The following is a 16,538-nucleotide window of genomic DNA, read 5'->3' on the forward strand; positions in this document are numbered from 1 at the left end:
GGTATTATTATTAGGAATGAGAACAGAGTACCCCAGTTGGGGACACCTGATGAAGGCTGGAGAGTACATCAGCCAAAACATTGTGATAACAACAAACAAGATGAGAACACATATCCGTCGAATGTGAATATTGTACATAATTCCTCATTTCTAAAATATAGAACATTGAGTCAACTTTGTCTTTCATCCTCTCTGGTCAGTGAAATAAATACCAGTCTAGCACTGGGAGTCGATGTTATCAACTAGTACCCCTCATTCTACCAAAATATTTCAGGCCATAAACCTATAGTAGAAAGGATTATTATTATCATTATTGTTAAAGCAATTAAGGTGATGAGCTGGCAGATTTGTTAGCATGCCGGGTAAAATGCTTACTAGCAGTTTATCCGTCTTTATGTTCTGAGTTCAAATTCAGCTGAGGTCAATTTCACCTTTTATCTTTTCTGGGTGGATAAAATAAGTGCCAGTTGAACACTGGGGTCAATGTAATCATCTCATCCCTGCTCCCCCAAAATTGCTGCCCTTGTGGTAAAATTTGAAACCATTATTGTTAAAGCGATTGGCTGACAGAATTGTTAGCACAGCAGACAAAGTGCTTTGCAACATTTTGACTGTCTTTCCATTCCAAAGTCGACTTTGCTTTTCATCCTTTCAGGGTCGATAAATTAAGTACCAGCTATACACTGTGGTCAATAAAATTGACTAGACCCTCCACCAATTTCAGGCCTTGTACCTATAGTGAAAATTATTATTATTATTATTATTATTAAGGTGGTGAGGTGGCAGAATCATTAGCATGCTGGACAAAATGCTTGGTGGTATTTCACCTGTCGCTGCATTCTGAGTTCAAATTCCACTGAGATCGACTTTACCTTTCATCCTTTCAGGATTGGTAAATTAAGTACCAGCGAAACACTAGGATTGATGTAATTGACTAGTCTCCTCCCCACAATTTTTGGCCGTTGTAACCAATAAAGAAAGGATTATTATTATTATCATTATTATTATTATTATTATCATTATTATTATTATTTTCTCAGGTTTTGTTGGAGCTCCTGGAGTCTTGCATGCGTAGCGAGCTTACTACCTGCAGCCTACGGTACCATACTATCCATTCTTTTCAGCTCTCTAATACTTTCCTGATTATTCTGGCCGTGCCAAGGAGGCAAACCTTTTGTAACTGTTCTACTGGGCACTCTATTCCAATTTCCTTTATATTCCTCTTGATGAATATAAGAACGAATTAAATTAAGCTGGTGTGTGTGGAAGTGAAGCCTTACGGCAGCATACATGTAATTATATTTCATACACATATGATAATGTTTTCAATCATATTTTCTAGGGTTTCAGCGACACCCTGATGGCAAAGTAAAAGAAACAAAAGGAATGCCCAATCCGGAATCATTCTACAAATACATCCAAGACAACCAGCCTGTAATGATGTTAGGAGCAATGAAGAATGTCCCAATAGCTAAAACATGGGAAAAAGATGATTACTTAAAGGAAAAGTAAGTGACCATTTTCTTTTCAAATTTTCCTAGATGATGAGAGGTTTTGGATCCGATACTTTGGATATGTGGTTAGAATGATGCAGGGAAGAATCACAAGACAGATTCTTCAAGCTGAGCTAACTGCCAAAGGACCTAGTAGTTGTTTTTGTTGTTGGCACTCCATTGCTTATGACGTCGAGGGTTCCAGTTGATCCGATCAACGGAACAGCCTGCTTGTGAAATTAACGTGCAAGTGGCATAGCACTCCACAGACACGTGTACCCTTAACATAGTTCTCGGGGATATTCAGCGTGACACAGTGTGACAAGGCTGACCCTTTGAAATACTGGCACAACAGAAACAGGAAGTAAGAGTGAGAGAAAGTTGTGGTGAAAGAGTACAGCAGGGTTCGCCACCATCCCCTGCCGGAGCCTCGTGGAGCTTTAGGTGTTTTTGCTCAATAAACACTCACAACGCCCGGTCTGGGAATTGAAACTGCGATCCTACGACCGCGAGTCCACTGCCCTAACCACTAGGCCATTGTGCCTCCACAAGGACCTAGTAGTAGACCCAGAACATACATACATACATACCTTGTTGTTGGTGTTGAAATTCCATTGAAGGAGTCTGGAATCTAGATTAGAAACTGACTCTTTCTCTGTTGGCAAGAAATCTTGAAATAAAACTAAACAATGACATACATATTTCTATAATTATCTCATTTCTCTTATTTGGATTCAATTTTGTCAGGTATGGTAATATATCTGTGCCTGTAAGTGTGCGGAAACAACAATTTCCAGGTAAAGTGAGAATCGTTCAAATGAAATTCAAGAAATTCCTTCTTGAGTACATGTACGAAGACTGGTACCTTGCAACGACCATTCCGCTTCTAATGGCTAGTGAACTAACTGTGAGTTATAGATATGTTCTTTTTTCCTCCTCTTTTTCTCTTGCTCTCTTGTTTGTTGTGTCCCCTTCTTTTTTTTTTTCACTCTATATTCTCAATCTATCATTCCTTTTCTCATATACATACATAGATACATACATACATAAATACATACATGCCAAGAATTTCTTTCTTCAAGGCAGTGCCCCAGCATGGCCACAGTATAATGACTGAAACAAGTAAATATATATATAAAAAGGATAAACGTCGCCCTTTCAAAGTCTAGCCAGGATCATGGGCCCAGTTTCCCGGTTTCTATGGCGTATGTACTCCCCCCAGCTGGACAGGACGCCAGTCCATCGCAGAGTTACTCAAGAAACAGGAAGAAAGAGCGAGAGAAAGTTGGGGCAAAAGAGTACAACAGGGGTCCCCCCCCCCCACTGCCGGAGCCTTGTGGAGCTTTCAGGTGTTTTTGCTCAATAAACACACACAACGTCCGGTCTGGGAATCGAAGCCGCGATCCTCCGACTGCGAGTCTGCTGCCCTAACCACTGGGCCATATATATAATGGGAGGCAAGGTTCACGATATCAGCTGAATATTGCCTTCTCCCACTAGTTTTTGTTCTTTGTGTTGTTTCCGGCTCCACTGCATTCAGATTACTCTATTAAATGTAATGATTACTTATTCACATTGTTTTAAATTAATCATGCATTGTCTTATAACCATCAAGATTTCAATGATATGATAGTTTATCTTTAACCCTTTCATTACTGCATTTATTTTGAGATGCTCTGTCAGGTTTCTTTTAATTACTTTAAATATAACAAAGAATTTAGAAAAATAACTTAGTTATCATTCAGCTAGTGTTAGGAACATAAATTGTGACTAAGGTTTGATGGAAGATTTTAATTCAAAACTTATGAAATCTAGACATCTGTACTCAGAGCCAGAGGCAGTTTCAGGTGAGTTGGTATTGAAAGGGTTAAGAATTGTTTCTCTATTATATATTTTAACCCTTTTGTTACCATATTTCTGTTGAGATTCTCTGTGTTTCTTTCAATTACTTTAAATATAACAAAGAATTTAGTAAAATAACTTAGTTATCATTCAGCTAGTGTTAGGAACATAAATTGTGACTAAGGTTTGATGGAAGATTTTAATTCAAAACTTATGAAATCTAGACATCTGTACTCAGAGCCAGAGGCAGTTTCAGGTGGGTTGGTATCGAAAGGGTTAAGAATTGTTTCTCTATTATATATTTTAACCCTTTTGTTACCATATTTCTGTTGAGATGCTCTGTATTTCTTTCAATTACTTTAAAGATAACAAAGAATTTAGTAAAATAACTAAGTTATCATTCAGCTAGTGTTAGGAACACAAATTGTGACTAAGGTTGGTATTGAAAAGGTTAAGAATTATTTCTCTAAACTGTGACTAAGTTTTGATGGAAAATTTTAATTCAAAACTTATGAAAACAAGACATTTGTACTACAGAGCCAGAGCCGGTTTCAGCTGGGTGGGTAACGAAAGGGTTAAAATGACATTGTAGGAAAGGTGTAAGAGGCTGGATCTGACTGGTTTGAACATAAAACTGGTAGAATATATTTGAGCTGGATATGGTCAGTTTGAATGCTAAAGGGTTAATTTCATATTTATAATAATCTTCATTTAAATATTTTAGATTCCTCAATGTCTCAGTTGTGGATCTTATTTTCACCGTCTGCTTGAGTCTGAGTTATGGATTAGCAGTGGTTTTGCCAACACCCAGCTACACAGTCATTCCGACCATATTCTACACTGCTTGCAGTTTGGACGTCGGGATTTTATTCTCATGAAAAAGAAATACAAGAAAAACTTCGAATTTGTGGAAGAGGTTTGTAAGGCTGTTGCCTACATTACTTTCTCTCTGCTCTCTCTCTCTCTCTCTGCTCTCTCTCTCTCTCCCTGCTCTCTCTCTCCCTACTCTCTCTCTCCCTCTCTTTTATCATTTGACATCCGTGTTCCATATTAGCATGGGATGGAGGTTCCACAGGATCTCACTAGCTTGTCGGGATGGGCGGCTGTGCTGGTTTTCAGGGTATAGATGGCAGCTGTAGTGGTTGGTGTTAGGAAGAGCAAAAAATTAAAGAATATATATGTATATATATATATATATACAATGTAACCTCGTGGGCATCGGTACCATTTTCCTCTTTCTCCGTTCTTCCATTCTCCGAACTTTCCATCTTTCCGACGAAGGGCTACGCCCGAAACGTCATACACTCTCTCTTTCCTTTCCTGAGCGTCCAATAATACTATCCATATCACGTCCTCACTTTGTTGTCTTTTTGTTATTGTTTTTTTGAACTATATATATATATATATATATATATATATTGCCAGTATCGCCTGACTGGCCCTCGTGCTGGTGGAATGTAAAAAGCACCCACTACACTCTCAGGGCTCAGGGTTCAGTCCCACTGCGTGGCACCTTGGGCATGTGTCTTCCACTATAGCCTCGGGCTGACCAAAGCCTTGTGAGTGGATTTGGTAGACGGAAAATGAAAGAAGCCCGTCGTATGTATATATATATATATATATATATATATATATATATGTATGTATGTATATGTTTGTGTGTCTGTGTTTGTCCCCCATCACTTGACAACCGATGCTGGTGTGTTTACGTCCCCGTAACTTAGCAGTTTGGCAACGTCGTTGTCGTCGTCATCATCATCACCATCATCATCATATGTCAAAAATAAACATAAGCCTAGATCTTTACATTTGTGAGATGGAGGGGTCAAGTACATTGACCACCAACCCCACGGCACTGGCTCAGGTGCTTTTGCATGAGGTGCCAGCACAGAGGAAATTGGTAGAATCAGTAGGGCAGAATTTATTGTAACTTTGTGTACAAATATGTTCAAATCTCACCAAAGTCAACTTTACCATTTAGCCTTTTGAGGAACTGGAGGAAATTTCAGAACATCTGATTGGGTGCCTTGTTGTATTTGCTCCAGTTCATTAGGTTCCGAGTTCAAATCCCACCTTGGTCTATGTGAACAGTAGACTTCATTCATTAATACCACTGCCTGGCACCGTGGATGCTTTTAGAAGGGTCCCTTCTGTTGCAAGAATTCAGAGTTAGTCTCTAGTTTGAGGATACTTTCTCCCTCTTTCTCACTACTCTTGGAGGGCTCTGTCAAGGGTCACGGGCACTAACTTCACACCTGAGTGACAGTTAAAGGGATAAAAAATACCCATCCTTGTTCCAGCTTCTCCTTATATGGAATGAACAAATAAATGAAAATAAATAAATAAATAAATAGGTAGAGGCATGGCTGTGTGGTTAAGAAACTCACTCTGCAGCCATGAGGTGCTGGGTTCAGTCCCACTGTGCAGCACCTTGGACAATATTTTCTATTATAGCCCTGGGCCAACTAATGCCTTGTGAGTGGATTTGATAGGTGTAAACTGTGAAGAAGCCTGTTGTGCGTGTGTGTGTGCCTTTGTATTTGTTTCTCACCAACACTTGACAACTGGTGGTAGTTTGTGTACATCCCCGTAACTTAGTGGTTTGGCAAAAGTGCCTAATAGAATAAATGCCAAACTCTAAAAAAAAAAAAACCCAAAAAATAAGTACTGGTGGTTGATTTATTTAACTAAAACCCTTCAAGATGGCACCCCAGCACGGCCACAGTCCAGTGAGAGAAGCAAGTGAAAAAGTGAAAAGATAAATAAATAAAATAAAACAAAGCAAAATCATGAATTTTTGTTTTTATTTTTCAGTATCCCACATCAATTTCTGGTCATTCTCCACTGGACATGAACAAAATAAACATGTTCAAAAATACCAACTTTGCAAAAACCCCATGGGTATATGCTAGTCTCTATGGTGGAGATTGTCTGTATATACCATCTGGTATGTATGCTGCATTATCTTACAAAACATTCATAAAACCCAGGAATGGATTAATCCTTTTTCTGAGTATTGGAATCTCAGTAACTACAATCTATATTTTGTGTCTTGAGAGAATCATTTACCCATTACCTCCCATAATTCTATTAACTGGAATTTTTTTTATGAAACTTTGATTTCTAGCATAAAACAGCCTTAGAAACATGCTGAAATCATCAGAATAACATTTCAAATAACATTTCAAAATAACATTTTAAATAGAAATAAGCAAGATATTGGGTTAAAAATTAGCAAACCTCATTTGAATATCAGAGAAATATACCTAGTAGATATAGCAAAAAGGTTAGATATGTGTAAATATTGACAGATAATTACGAAATTTGTAACTTTTAAGTGATCTCATATGAGATCACTGGTAGGTAATGGGTTAAGCTAATTACAATACCACATACACTGGTTCAAGATCACTCTTTACTGTTAGTCAATTGGTTTGATATCTAACCAACTAATCAATCATTTGTTTAATGAATTGGTTAAACAATCAACCAGTTATTTACATCATTTACATTTGATGGATATTTGTCCTCATCTTGTTTGTTGATAACACTATGTTTCAGCTGATATACCTCCTGGAATGTATTTCATAATCTTTTGTTTACCATTTCGTGTCATTGGATGTATTATTATTTTACTCTCTTCCACAGAATACTTGCATCAAGTGAGATCTTACGGGAGAGCTATTTCCTATACAATCCACTTTGCACCATCTACTCAGTTTGATCTGAGGGGTTGCTTTGGAGATGAAGTCCAAAAAACATTTAAACTTACAGATGCCAATTTCTTATGGACATACACTAAAGGGCATAAGGTAAATTCTTTGATCTTTAATCATTAATCTTTAACTTGCTTCAGTCATTGAACTGTGGCCATGCTGGAGCACCACCTTTGACACACACATACATATATATACATATATATATACATATATACAACGGGCTTCTTTCAGTTTCCGTCTACCAAATCCACTCACAAGGCTTTGGTGGGCCCGAGGCTATAGTAGAAGACACTTGCCCAAGGTGCCACACAGTGAGACTGAACCTGGAACCATGTAGTTGGTAAGTAAGCTACTTACCACACAGCCACTCCTGCGCCTGATGATAAAAGATAATGATAATGATGATGATGATTGTGGTGGTGGTGGTGGTGGTGGTGGTGGTGGTGGTGGTGGTGCTGCTGCTGGTGGTGATGATGATAAATCAGAAATAAGTAGTAACTCACAAGTGTTGCCCAGAAGAGAAAGAAGCAATCTTTTTAGTTTGGTGTGTTTAACTATAAATGCCTTCATATAACGTTAACAGTAGGTCACTAACATTGGTAGCAATACCATTTTACCATTTTTGCTTCTGATTTTTCTTTCCAGCAACTATCTAATGTAAAATTCAGCCCAGAAAGTTTCCAGAAACTTCTACAACTTTTGCTAGGAGCTAAGGATAGACTTTCTTTTCACCAGTTTGAACATTTTTATGACATGGCTTTCAAGCAAGTGAGTATGATTTTTTTAAACCCTTTTGTTACCCTATTTCATAGGGACCATAAATTAATATTAAATGTTGAGGGAAAGTTTTAATCTAGCTCACTTTAATCTATTTGTTATATTTCATTTCAACATACACACCACACAATGGCTTTCCTTCAATCCATTTCGAAAATAATAAAGAATTGTTTTTCTCAAGCTGGTATTTGGAAAATAAATTAATATGAGATTTTAAGGAAAGGTTTTAATTTAGATTACTTTAACCCTTTTGTTACCATATTCCTTCTGAAACACAATGCCTTTGTTCCAATTCATTTTGAAAATAATAAAGAATTTAATGAAAAAGCTTTATCCTTCTTGAGCTAGTATTTGGAACATAAATTGATATGAAATACTTAGGGAAGGTTTTAATTTAGATCCCTTCAAAACACAAAGTTTGATTTGTAGAACCAAGGATGATCTCAGGCAGCTCAGAATCTTGAGGATCAAATGCTTTGAGCAAGCTATATTCTTAAGGATAATTAGATATCTATTAAAGTTCCAAAACATAAATTGTAATGCTGCTGCACTGAAACTATAGAAAATAACAACCCTTATTATTAACCCTTTAGCTTTTAAACCGGTCATATCTGGTTCAAATATGCTATGCTTTTGCAGTTAAGAGGTTCAACCCCCATGTTTTTACCACATAACACATTCTAATGCATTTACACATATAGATAGATGCATATTACAAGGGTCATTATGCCAATAATAAACACACACACTGGTTCTATTTCACTTCTTTTACTATTATTAGTCAATTTGTTAACATTTAACCAATTAATCAATCGATTGTTTGATTACTAGTTTGATTAATCAGCTAGGTTTGTCACATTTCTTTTGTTACTGTTTGTGACATCATTAATGACATGTCCTCTTGACTCCAATAGGTCTAAAGCTGACCTTGAATAGAGAGGTCATGTCAGTGGTGAGGTTGCGAGTAGTGATAAAAGGACTTTGATAAACCTAGCAGAGTGATTGATAAAACGAATGCTTAATCAAACAATTGATTAGTCAGCTGGTTAAACGTTAACCAATTAATTGATTATTGACAGCAGTGGCATTAACTCGTATCTGAGTAGTTAATCTGTCATGAGTGATTGATCCTCTTCATCCTGATGGGTGCGAAGGAGGCCAGTGCTTGAGATGGCTGTTCAGGCCAGGAGCAGTATAGAAGGGCCAGGGGACATTTATTGCAGGGGGTGGGGTGGCATAGAACAAGGAAGTATGGGTCACTTTTTGTGTCTTTGATATCTGATCTCTGTCTCTTAGTGTCTGTTATTTTCCATCTGGTCTGTTCTCCTGATGATGAGTACACGTTTATTATTGGCATAATGACGGTCCCTAGATACAACAAAATTTGCTTTAATGCACAAGTTCACACCAAGAATCTTGCAAACCAAATACTGAATTGTGATTGAAAAAAATTTTATTCCAAAACTTTAAATATACCAAATTATGCTCTGTGTATTTTACAGGACAACAAAAGACCTCCTGCATTGGAAGTGTTCTGGAAGATGGCAAAAAAAGACAAAGATTATTTGACTCGTCATGAAATCGATAATCTTTCTCCTCGCAAATTGATGGTTGTTGTGAAAGTTTTCAATTCTAGATTCTCAAAAAAGAAAGAAGAACTTTAAAATAATACTTAATCTCAGCCTACTGCATCATCATCATCATCATCATCACCATCGTCATCATCATCATCATCAACATCATCATTATTATTATTATTATTATTATTATTATCATTATCATTATTATTATTATTTGATGAAAACTCACAGCTTATTTTGCTAGGTATGATGGAAAGTGTCAGCTGTCCACAACCAGCAGACTAAGGTGACACCTGTTTTACTGGTCACGCTTCAAGAACCCTGTAATGAATTCTTTTAGTTCCAAGCATGGCTGATTTGTGTAGGCGTTCTACCTTCACACTTGCACCAACCTTTTTCAGCCATGCTGGTAGCTGAATGTTGATACTTCCAAATGCACCAATTACTATTTGGATCGTGTCTAATTATTATTATTATTATTATTATTATTATTATTATTATTATTATTATTATTATTCTTTTAAAATGCATGTTTGATACAATCACTTACTGGGTCCACCTACAGGGCAGCTGATGGTCAAGAGATGTTTAGATATAATTGATAGTTTGTGGAGGGCAAGGCAAGTGGGGAGGATAGTACAGAAATACATTCATATAACACAACACAAAATACTTAAGTTGATATAGTTTTTCTAAGGATTTGAGTGGTTCTTATCAGTACAATCTCTTGAAATTTCTTTGAGAGATGGGTCTCCTGGGATCTTATCTTGGTGTTTCTGATATAACTTTTCTATTATACCAAGAGCACCTACTATAACAGGTACAGTTTTTTGCTTTAAGATACTACATCTTTTGTATTTCAATTTCTAGATCTTTATATTTAGTGATCTTGTCAAATTCCTTGACAGATGTATTTTTATTAAATACTTACATCTATCAGTTTACAAGTATTTTCTTTCTTTTTATTATTATTATTTTATTGTCTTTGCACAGCTTCTAATGCTGGAAATGTACTACAGTGTCAGCTGTTCACTACCAGTGAACTAAGGTAACACCCCTTATTTTTTGAGCACCATCTGGAGTATTTGTGCAGTTCCAAGCAGTGCTGTTTTCTGCAAGTGCTCCACCCTGATTGCAGCACCTATTTGTTCCATGTACTTCTCAAGATTTTTTCTCACTATTATTGTCATTGTTGTTGTTACTTCAGTAGTTTTATTTATATTGCCTGTGCTTACTACACAAGTGAACCCAACTCTGTGTATTGTGAGCCATGCAGTGTTTAGTTTTGCTTTTACATTTTCTATTGTCAAACATCACACATAGTTTGTAGCTTCTATGTTTTGACACTTCATATATGCATGAGCTCTTTGTAGCAAATAAAGAACAAATTATTATTATTATTATTATTATTCATCATCATCATCATCATCATCATCGTTTAACGTCCGCTTTCCATGCTAGCATGGGTTGGACGATTTGACTGAGGACTGGTGAAACCGGATGGCAACACCAGGCTCCAGTCTGATTTGGCAGAGTTTCTACAGCTGGATGCCCTTCCTAACGCCAACCACTCAGAGAGTGTAGTGGGTGCTTTTACGTGTCACCCGCACGAAAACGGCCACGCTCGAAATGGTGTCTTTTATGTGCCACCCGCACAAGCCAGTCCAGGGGCACTGGCAACGATCTCGCTCGAAAATCCTACAGGAGCCAGTCAGGCGGTACTGGCAACGGCCACGCTCAAAATGGTGCATCTCATGTGCCACCCGCACAAGAACCAGTCCAGGGGCACTGGCAACGATCTTACTTGGCTTGCCGGGTCTTCTCACGCACAGCCCATTTCCAAAGGTCTCGGTCCGTAGTCATCGCCTCGGTGAGGCCCAATGTACGAAGGTCTTGCCTCACCACCTCAGCCCAGGTCTTCCTGGGCCTACCTCTTCCACGGGTTCCCTCAACTGTTAGGGTGTGGTTGAGGGAACCCGTGGAAGAGGTAGGCCTATTATTATTATTGAGTGAGAGAGCAGTGCATGCCATCAAAGTGACACTGGGGTAAAATATACGAAGCCCGTTATACCCATCATGACTACCCGTCTGATAAGGGTACACCAGACACATGCATCACAACCATGTGTGCGCGACATGGTGATCTCATATCAAGATAAACAGCGCATGACCTCGCAGGTGGGGCCGAGTTAGAATTTTCATCAGGTCGAGTAGCCCATCCCGCCCAAAAGGTCCCTGAATAAGGGTTGTTTAAGTATGTTGAGCAAAACACCCATGTTTCCAGAGGTGAATTATTCAAACCCCAAAGAATTCCTCTCAACACATGGCTATGATGCTCCCCCACTACTTCTGCTTGTAATCAGGGATGCACATATCGTCAGCCACCAAGGGACATGCTCAACTGGTTAAGGTCAAACAACTGACAAGCAAATCTGTGGTATTGAGCAGAATATTTGCTGTAGCCCATCTTTTATACCAAGACAAAACAATGATAACACTTCCAATCAATTAAGATCAGAAGCCATGAGAGCCACTGCCTGGTACTGCATCAGGGCATTTATTATTATTATTATTTTTATTATTTTTATTTTTTATTAAGAAGGTGGTGAGCTGCCAGAATCATTGGAGTGCCTGGCAAAATACCTAGCAGCATTTCATCTGTTTATACATTCTGAGTTTCAGTTCTACCGAAGTCGACTTTGCCTTTCATCCTTTCAGGGTTGATAAAATAAGTACCAGTCAAACACTGGGGTTGATACAATCGACTTAGTCCCTTCCCTTGAACTTGTTGGCCTTGTGCCAAAATTTGAAATCATCGTCATTATTATTAATGTCATTTCACTTCTCAGAGCTCTTGATTTCGCTTGCTCTGACTAATTCTGTTAGAGAAGACCATAATCTGTTGTCAAGGGTCTCAAAGAGTTTTCTTTCATGATACTTAACATCAAAACACCAATCTCAAAATCCTCAATGTCCTCAATAAAGCAGTTTTGAGCATGTTCTACCCTCATGTCAATCCTAATTTCTACAAAAAAATTTCTCAAACCTGGTTATGAATGCTCCCAGTGCCCTTACAACGTCTGGGATAACAAGTACTTTCTTTGTTGCCCACATTCATGCAATCTCATCTTTTAGTGACTTGTTCTTCTCGGCCTAGCAATATTCCAAATGCCAAACATCCAAAAGATAAGGTCTGACAGTCAGCTAATTCTTCTCTTGTCTACATTCACACCCATGGGGTTAATGTAGAATACAGATGGATGTCCTGATCATCAGACTCAATCCTTTCTACAGTGAAAGAAGTGAAAGAAGAGCAGGTGTTCAAACCTAGTCAATTGTTTCTTGAGATAAGGCACAATGGTCAGATGATGGTACAAAACTGAAGCTATGTAAGCATTTATTACTTGCATCTGATCTTCCCAAAAGATTTTAGAGAGTGCAAGTGCACCCCGTGTTCCTGAGCCTCCGGTTGCCAGCTGTAGCAGATGTCAGATAAGACAGTAGCAAAATATCTGGTACATAATGATGTAGCTTGTTGAGCAGACCAGTGCCATCTTAAGGTACGGACAAACCCCATACATCCAGGGGCTGAATTCTAATCTTTGTATGAAGTTGTTTGCTGTAAATAAATAAATATAGGGACCAATGCATTAGCTTGTTACACCGCAGAGGCTAAGATGGCCCTGAAGCAGACTATCAACTCTAAGTGACTGATCCCTCACACAGAAGCTCAACACTTTCACTTCTGGGTCTTTGAAACTAGCCATTTCACTGTGTTCAGCATCCTTGAAACGCTGCAGAAAATGAAAAAAAAAAAAGCATTCTGTGAGCCTGATGGGATCTGCTAAACACATGCAACAGAGGATTGATTAAAGAGACATACTGGAACAGTGGTCACTTTTGAACATGAATCTGTTTTGAAATCTGGACTGCTTATCAAGATCAAAAAATATCCTGAGAGCTGTGCATCAATTCAGTATATAGAGTTTATGTCTACCCCTTTTCTACATATTATGCAAGGCCATTTTCTCAAAGGTATCAGGATCCTGTTATGTTTTCTACTTTCTAAACCTTAGTCTTCAACAGGTTAACCTAAAGACCCCTCAATTCTAGGTTTTTGCTTCCATGCCTGGAACTTCTTTTCTGATTCCTCCATGGATTCAGCTATGAGGACTAGATCATCAGCATATAAGAGTTCCCATTGATAGCTGGTCTTAAACTCTTCAGTGATGGCTTTGGCGACTATGATGAGTAGGAGAAGACTGAGGACTGAACCTTGCTGATCTCCTACTTTCACATTATATTTATCACTGAAGTCATTGTCAACTCACGCTTTACTTACAGCATCCTTATACATAGCTTGAGCCACCCATTCAAGCCATTCATCTTCACTTAGTTTCCTCAAAACCTATCAAGTTACTGAATGTGGTACCCTGTCAAATGTTTTCTCCAAATCAACGAAAGCCAGAAATAGTGGTTTATTCTTGGCCAGGTATTTCTCCTGCAGTTGTCTCATTAGAAATATTACATCTGTGGTGCCATTTCTGAGGACGAAGTCAAAAGACATCTCATCCAAGTTCACTCTATCATGGATCAACCAAACTATATCCTTCTCCATGACTTTCATTACTTGGTCTAGAAGTTTGATTCCTTTTGATATCTTTTTAATTTCAAAGAAGCATTTGAGTCAAAAAGGGGAAAAGAAAATGATCAAAACTGTATTTGATATGCAAGATTTGTAATGTTACTTGGGTGTTGAAACATATTTTGTTGTATCTCGGTAGGATCATAATGCCAATAATAAACCCACACGCACTGGTTGTTTCATTTTCTTTATCAATTTCAGTTGGTTAACGATTTAACTAATTAATTAACCGATTGTTTAATTAATCGTTGGATAAATCAATCAGTCAGTTGGGTTCGTCGGAGTTGTCGCAACCTTACCAATAGCATGCCTTCTCTACTATAGGTTTGATTCAGGTCTGTTTGTCTCCTAGTTTACAGGCTTTAACGATCGATTAGTTAATTCGTAAACCCAATTGACTAATAATAACAAGAGAAGTGAAAGAGAACCAGTACTGGAGAGGATGTAACTGGTTCAATTGACCAATACTTGACAAACACTTTATATTAATGAATTCAGTATGATAAAAGTCAGTCCCAACAACTATTTGAAATGAAAACGGAAAAGGACGTAACTAAATGTCTTATGTGAGCAGTTCTCCATCTACACATACCCACACACTCTCTCGCTGTCTTTCTCTCTCTCCGTCTCTCTCTCACACATTCTTTCTCACATACGCTCTTTGTCACACACATACTTCCTCATATACAGATAGAAAGATTAAGAAAAAGAGGAAAAGAGGGAGAGAGAGGGTAAATCTACGGGTGTCCTGGTTGAAATATGAAAAAAAAAAAAAAAAATGAAATTATGAAAGTAAATTATCTAGAAATCTGTTTAGTCACCTATTGTAATCCTATGTACAAACTACGACAGATAATCGGAATAATTAAATCGATTTCCAATACTTGATTAATACTTTATTTTATCGACCACAAAATGAGGGTGCGAGGTAGTTTGATTTGAACTCAGGACGTAAGAGAACGCTATAATGTCTTCTGACGCCCAAAGAAATTTACGAAGTTTACGTTAACTTCAAAATTTTTATATATACAATGTCACAAACCACTTAAATCATCTAAAAAGTATTGAAATAAGTCAAGAATAATTTTTCCTAATGCGCGACATCGAATGTTCTACTCAATAATAATGACTATTTTCTTACTTAGGATAGGAAGTCATCAGACTTATAAAGGAGGGGAAAACGCAACGATAAAGTTTATACTATTCTCAAGAACGTGAGTGAAGTAAATGATAATGAGAAATCTTCCATTGACCGAAATATTTTGCTTGTGGAAGATCTAATAAACTATGACGTTTTTGATTTAAGCGAGCGTGAACGACGCAGCAGTTAACGAAATTGGTACAACAGGGTGAGTGAAGCTTACCCCAAGTGCTTATCTCTAATAATTAAAAATATATATATATTGGCTTTAAATTTTGACACAAGACCAGTAATTTCGGGGGATGAGGTAAATCGATTACATCGACTGGTACTTATTTTATCGATCCCGAGATGATGGAAGGTAAAGTCGATCTCAACTTCGACTTTCATTTTTTCGGTATATGAACACCAATAATTTCCACACACACGTATAGTCGTTTAAGAATCCATAAGTAAAAAAAAAAAATATACACTCGTCGTATATTTGTCAGTACAGCGAATATATTAAGCAAAGTGTACAGTCTTTTAGATCCTTTACGGCCAATTGGCATATAATACTGTACTCTTTGATATATATAGATAGATACAATAATGGGATAAAAATCTTTTACAAGAATTTTATCAAATGCCCTTATATAAATATAAACGAATATATATATATATATAGATAGGTAGATAAGGGTACTGTGAAACGCGAACGTGACTAAAGATCGGGTTCAGTAACGAGTTTTGCACCTCACTCGAATATCTACAGTAGTAAGAAGCGGGGAAATGAAACCTCGGTAGAGGCGAGTGAGCGAAATACGAGCTAATTAATAGAAATATTAATTAACAGAAATCAGGCATCGTATTTAATGCTTTATAGAACATTGATTACTAATTCTATTTTCTGTTAATTGTTATTGTTTATATATATGATGCCTTTGCTAGAAGATACGACGATCTTTCGGTACACAACGTCGGTAAGAATATACGAACTCGCGACCTCGGAATCGAGGTCAATAACAAATATTTTCCTCCCAGCCACCAAAAAGGAATGACTTGGATGAAACAGAGTTCGCTCCCCTTTGATGCTATTGTATTACGCAAGTGTCGGTGGGAGGTGAGCGCAATGAGAAATAACCCAGACGTACACACAGACGCACCCACACACACATACGCGCGCGCACACAGACACAGTCACACACACCTATACACGCGCGCACACACAGACACAGCTACAACACAATATATATATAACTGCACTGAATAAAAAAAATTAAATAAAAATACTTCCTAAGGTGAAAGACACCCTATTTTTGATGTCTTCCTCGACAGAACCAATGATAATAATTAATTCAA

At 37.6% G+C, this 16,538-nt stretch overlaps 1 protein-coding gene across 2 annotated transcripts in view; it reads left to right on the plus strand.

Moving 5' to 3' along the window:
- Positions 1-10,592, plus strand: part of LOC106881374 (jumonji C domain-containing protein 5) — an 11,807-nt gene extending 1,215 nt beyond the window's left edge. Inside the window, exons 2-8 of one of the 2 annotated variants that reach the window (XM_052967532.2) lie at positions 1,343-1,508; positions 2,241-2,400; positions 4,060-4,251; positions 6,150-6,282; positions 6,984-7,147; positions 7,700-7,822; positions 10,405-10,592. In XM_052967532.2, coding sequence (XP_052823492.1) covers positions 1,343-1,508; positions 2,241-2,400; positions 4,060-4,251; positions 6,150-6,282; positions 6,984-7,147; positions 7,700-7,822; positions 10,405-10,458 — 992 coding nt within the window. In that variant the 3' untranslated portion in view covers positions 10,459-10,592. Of the gene's footprint in view, positions 1-1,342; positions 1,509-2,240; positions 2,401-4,059; positions 4,252-6,149; positions 6,283-6,983; positions 7,148-7,699; positions 7,823-9,333; positions 9,648-10,404 lie in introns of those variants that run through there. The other variant, XM_014931738.3, reaches the window with a different exon arrangement.
- Positions 10,593-16,538: the final 5,946 nt, after the last annotated feature.

Source organism: Octopus bimaculoides, chromosome 4, assembly GCF_046866305.1.
Source record: "Octopus bimaculoides isolate indiv1 chromosome 4, ASM4686630v1, whole genome shotgun sequence".
NCBI lineage: Eukaryota > Metazoa > Mollusca > Cephalopoda > Octopoda > Octopodidae > Octopus > Octopus bimaculoides.